The sequence below is a fragment of the Zonotrichia leucophrys genome, chromosome 2 (assembly GCF_028769735.1).
Source record: "Zonotrichia leucophrys gambelii isolate GWCS_2022_RI chromosome 2, RI_Zleu_2.0, whole genome shotgun sequence".
NCBI classification, from domain to species: Eukaryota; Metazoa; Chordata; class Aves; order Passeriformes; family Passerellidae; genus Zonotrichia; species Zonotrichia leucophrys.
The window spans coordinates 31,696,996-31,701,593 of record NC_088171.1 but is presented as its reverse complement, the minus strand read 5'-3'; the positions used below and the strand labels follow the sequence as shown (position 1 = coordinate 31,701,593).

The window sequence follows — 4,598 nt, the reverse complement described above, 5'->3', positions numbered from 1 at the left end:
TGCACAAACTGCATCTAGGGTCTAGCAACAGATAACAAATTCTGTATTCTTAAAACTGCTGTATGTGAAGAACGCCACTATTCGTCACTGTGCCTTCTGCCTGGATCACCAAATGCCCAATTTAAATTCACAAGGCCAATTCACAAGTTTCCAACGATGAAACTCTCCTGTGTGCTTCCAGCCAGTAAATGAAGCGTATTCAGATAGTGGATTAAATAACAGGATAACGTGAAATAAATAATATTTCATATATTTTATAAATAATAATATTAAGAATAAGAACTATTCTTATTCTTAATACGATAACTTTCTCATGGAAACAAATTCACAGGTGCCAGGTTTCCTGCCCCAAGGAGCAGATGCTCGGTGCGGGTCCCGGGGCTCCCGCCGGCGGCTCCGGGGGCCGCGCTCCCAGCGCGCCGCTGCTCGATCCCCCTGCGCGCCGCTCCCGTAAGAGCCGGACTCGACGCTCCTTCCAACTCAGAACACTCCATGATTCCGACATGTAAAACAGGTTGGAAAGAGTTAAACTATGACACGGTCCCGCGGCACGAAACGCCCCTCAGAAGGCGAGCACACCCCCCCGGAACTCCGTCACTGCCGCGGCCGGCTCGCCGGGGCGGAGGGCCGGGCCTGACGCCATCGCAGCGCGCCGCGGGCCCGCGCGTGCATGGCCGTGCCGCGGGAGCCGCCCGCCGCCCCGGCGCTGCCGCCGCCCGCCCCCGCCACCGCCGCCGGCGCGCCCTCGTTCGGCGCGGCCCGCGCGCTGGTGGCGCGGCGCCACTCGTGCCTGGTGGCGGCGGCGCACCGGCGGCACGTGGCGCTGCCCCCGCGCTTCCTGGGCCGCAAGCGCTCCGGCATCCGCGCGCAGCTGGACGCGGAGCTCCTGCGCTACTCCGAGAGGTGACCGCGGGACCCAGCGGGGCCGGGAACGGCTCGGCCCGGCTGCTAACGGGGCCCCTCCTCTTGTCCTTCCAGCCTGCAGGGCGTGCCCGTGGCGTACGACAACATCAAAGTGGTGGGGGAGCTCGGCGACATCTACGATGATCAGGGGTTCATCCACCTGGACGTGGAGGCGGACTTCATCATCTTCAGCCCCAAGAAAGGGAAGAAGCTGGTGGTATGCGAACGCATTGGCGTCTCACGGGATGGGCTTTTTTCATTAAGTGGTCAAAGCTTGGTTTATCTCAACATCAGGTGGTCTGGGGCTTAGGTCGAGACATAGTTTGTGTTAGCTTATTCGTTTATGGGTAGTTCATAGCAAATTGAAGTAGTCTGTACTAGTACTTTTTACTGTAATTTGTCTGTTGTGTCTGCCTCTAGGTTTGTTGAATTTACATGTAAATATCTATTGCTAAACCATTGTATCATAGGGATTGCTCGTTTAATAGTGTATCGTAACTGCATATATCATACTGGTTTTCCATTCTGAAGAGCACATAGTTCTCAACCAGGTACATTTGTTACAGTGACAGGAACGTTTAGGAACGCAGATGTTTAGGAGCAGTACATCCAGTTGAAGCCTGCCTTTCAGTAAAGGCGTTGTATGGATCACAGAACAGCTTCGAGCTTGTCAAAACCCTTGCTCAGCACTTGTGGGTGAAGCATGTTGAGAGCTGGCTTACATTCATGGTTGTGCCATACCTCTTGCAGCCCAGGTGGTGTCTTTATAATTGTGTTTCAGGGTGAATGTGCCATCTTCCTAGGAAGAGAATTGAATTTTTTTCAGTGTCTGTCATGAATTATACGGGTAAAACAAAGGTGGATATGGATTCATAGGCAGATGTGTCAGAAATCCACTGAATAAAGTAATTAGAAGCTTTTTATGTGTCTTCCTTATCTTCAGTTGCTGAGTACTGCTGTGCCAGCTTGAAGAGCATTTTAGGCAAATAAATCAGACTTAAAATGGCTTCAAAGCAAAGTCAATCACTGAAGTGTAAGGAAAGAGTTACCTACTCTATTCAGGTATTCCCTGTAGCTAAATCCCACCTTTTGACTTGTTCTCCTGCAATTCAGTTGTATTTTCAGAGGAATTGTATGAAGAGTTTACAGGACTAACTTTGATTTTAATGAAGGAGCATTAACTTATTGCTAGATAAACTGACTTCCAAACTTGTACGTAAACTCTTACTGCAAATTTTCCATATGGGAAACTAAATATTTAAAAGGTTTGCATTGAAAGGGCTGATTTTTGCTATAGACTTGCATGACATTGTTTTTCTTTTTTAGGGTGTAATTAATAAAGTGGCCCCTAGTCACATTGGCTGCCTGATACATGGGTGCTTCAATGCATCTATCCCCAAGCCTGAACAAATGTCCCCTGTACAGTGGCAAGAGCTGGGGTTAAAAATAGGGGATGAACTGAAATTTCAAGTGTTGCACTTGGATTCTGATACAGCTGGGGTGTTCTTCATTCGAGGAGGACTCACTAAAAGCAGGTATGGTGCCTTAACAGAGAATATTTTTAACTGATTTAATACGTTTTTTGCAAGCTAAGTGATTTTAATTACATCTTAGTCTTTCAGCTTTCTTATTTCTACACAAATCCCTATATAACTGTATCTATAACTATATACATATATATATATATATATATATATATATATATATATGTGTTGTCTTTAACTAAGCTTTCTGCTGTTTAAGATTCCCATGGAAGTTTTCCCTGGAAAAAAATAAAGCTAGGTGTTTCTTGAGCTTTAAAAATCTGAGTATGTTGACCTATTAATTGTGGATTGCATATATAATATTTGCTCAAAATAGCACACCCAGGTGTTCAAGAGTAGCTTTGTGCATGGGTTTTTCAAGTGCAAACAGTCCAGGGGTCCTGAACACAGTGTTTACATTGACATTTGAACACAAACATATGCATATGTATTGTATATTGACAAATACATGACTTAAATACTTGCTAAAACATGAGAATTTCAAAGATGAGAAAATGTGTGAACTTCCTCCTTAGGACTCTGTAAGTTTATGGGGCACCTTGCAAGAAATCTTGTCTTCCGAAGAGTTCATTTGTGTTTTTCTTTTAAAGCAGTCATTTACTGAACAATGTTTTTCTTTCAGCGTGGTTTTGGTTTTGATTAAATGTATAATATGACTCCTACTGGCAAATTCATAGCATTTTTTGTTTGTTTCTTCTTTTAATCTGGAAGGATGCTCTGGATCATTTCAGTGGACTTACAGTGAAAGTTAGCAGTTTTGTCTTCAGTGCCTCTGGGGACATAAAAACCTCCATGGTTTTTAACTGCATTCTTTCCATATTTGTCTTGGACATTTTTCCAGTGCTGTTGGTTGCAAGGTAGCTGTTGGAGGGGGAAAATCTGTTGGGTTTTTGTGGAGTTTGTTGGGTTTTTTAAAACTTTTTGGGCATCACTTTTGTTTTAATTAGAGTAGGGTAATTGCTTGGTAAAATCAGCAGTGTGCCTCATATATGACGGAATAGGCCACTAGCTGGGTGTTTTTGTGAATGACTTAAAAAAACCCAAAAAATCATTACTGCACAATGTGTAGTTATGAATTAGGGGATGAATGAGCACTAGAAAAAAGGAATTACCAAATGGTCTGTATGGCACTTTAGAGAAGAAATTTAGGCTAAGATTCAAAAGAGAATATTTATTATGTGGTAAGAAGGAAGCTAGTAAGGTAATAGAAATTACCCTGAGAGTATTAAACTCTAATTATCTGTAACACAGAGTATCATGTTCTCCACTTGTTGTTTTTAATAAATGTTTATCTTCTGTCTGCTTGGTGTTTTAGCAAATTTTGACATTTCACTGTGTGAGGTGCCCTGACATGTGTCTAATCCAGTTTATGTTGCATATTTGTTTACAGCATGCGGCCCAAAAAATCTGCTGCAGTCCCTGAAAATACAAATGGGGATGAAATTCAAAATCTTGAACACCAGGAAAATGGCCTGAATAACTGTGGAGAAGATAATGTCACTGAAGAGCCTTTAAATGAGATGGGTAACCTTGAGAGGGAAAATGGAGAGCCAGGTGCTGATGCTGTGAATGGATTATGTGATGACAAAAAGAAGAAGAAGAAAAAGAAAAAAGATAAGGACAAGGACAAACAAGGAGAACAGGAACTTGTATTGCCTACCAGTGACTCCAGTGGTTACCAAAGTGACCATAAAAAGTCAAAGAAAAAGAAAAGAAAGCATTGTGATGAAGTTGAAGAAAGTGAATTATCTCAGCTGTCAGAAGAACCCAAAGCAAAAAAGAAAAGGACTAAGGTCTGAAGTGTCTTCCCTGCATTACATTTCAGATGTTTTTGATAAGTTTCAATAAAACCCTGTTTTGAAAATGTGTATCTCTTTTTCTTTACTACACAGTCTGCTCTGCTAGGTCAGATGGTGTTTGTGTGAATATGTGCACCAGCAGTTTGAAAGGCAGGATCTTTTAAAGTAGTGATAGAAGCAATATCTTCCTGGCTTTTTTACTGGAAAACAAGGCACAAAAGAACTGTGGAATGTAATTACAGGAGCACACGGATCACTTCTCTGTCTGCTTTCCTGTTCCACATTAGCATTAGCCAGTTGGTAGTTACAGTGCATGCTACTGTAAATCCATCTTTGCCAATCAGTGTCTTGA

At 43.0% G+C, this 4,598-nt stretch overlaps 1 protein-coding gene across 1 annotated transcript; it reads left to right on the top strand.

The window, feature by feature from the left end:
• Positions 1-670: 670 nt before the first annotated feature.
• On the top strand, positions 671-4,312 carry POLR1F (RNA polymerase I subunit F). The gene is made up of 4 exons (XM_064703309.1): positions 671-903; positions 979-1,120; positions 2,230-2,438; positions 3,838-4,312. Exons 1-4 carry the CDS (start codon positions 671-673, stop codon positions 4,244-4,246), a joined length of 993 nt encoding a protein of 330 aa, XP_064559379.1. The 3' UTR covers positions 4,247-4,312.
• Positions 4,313-4,598: the final 286 nt, after the last annotated feature.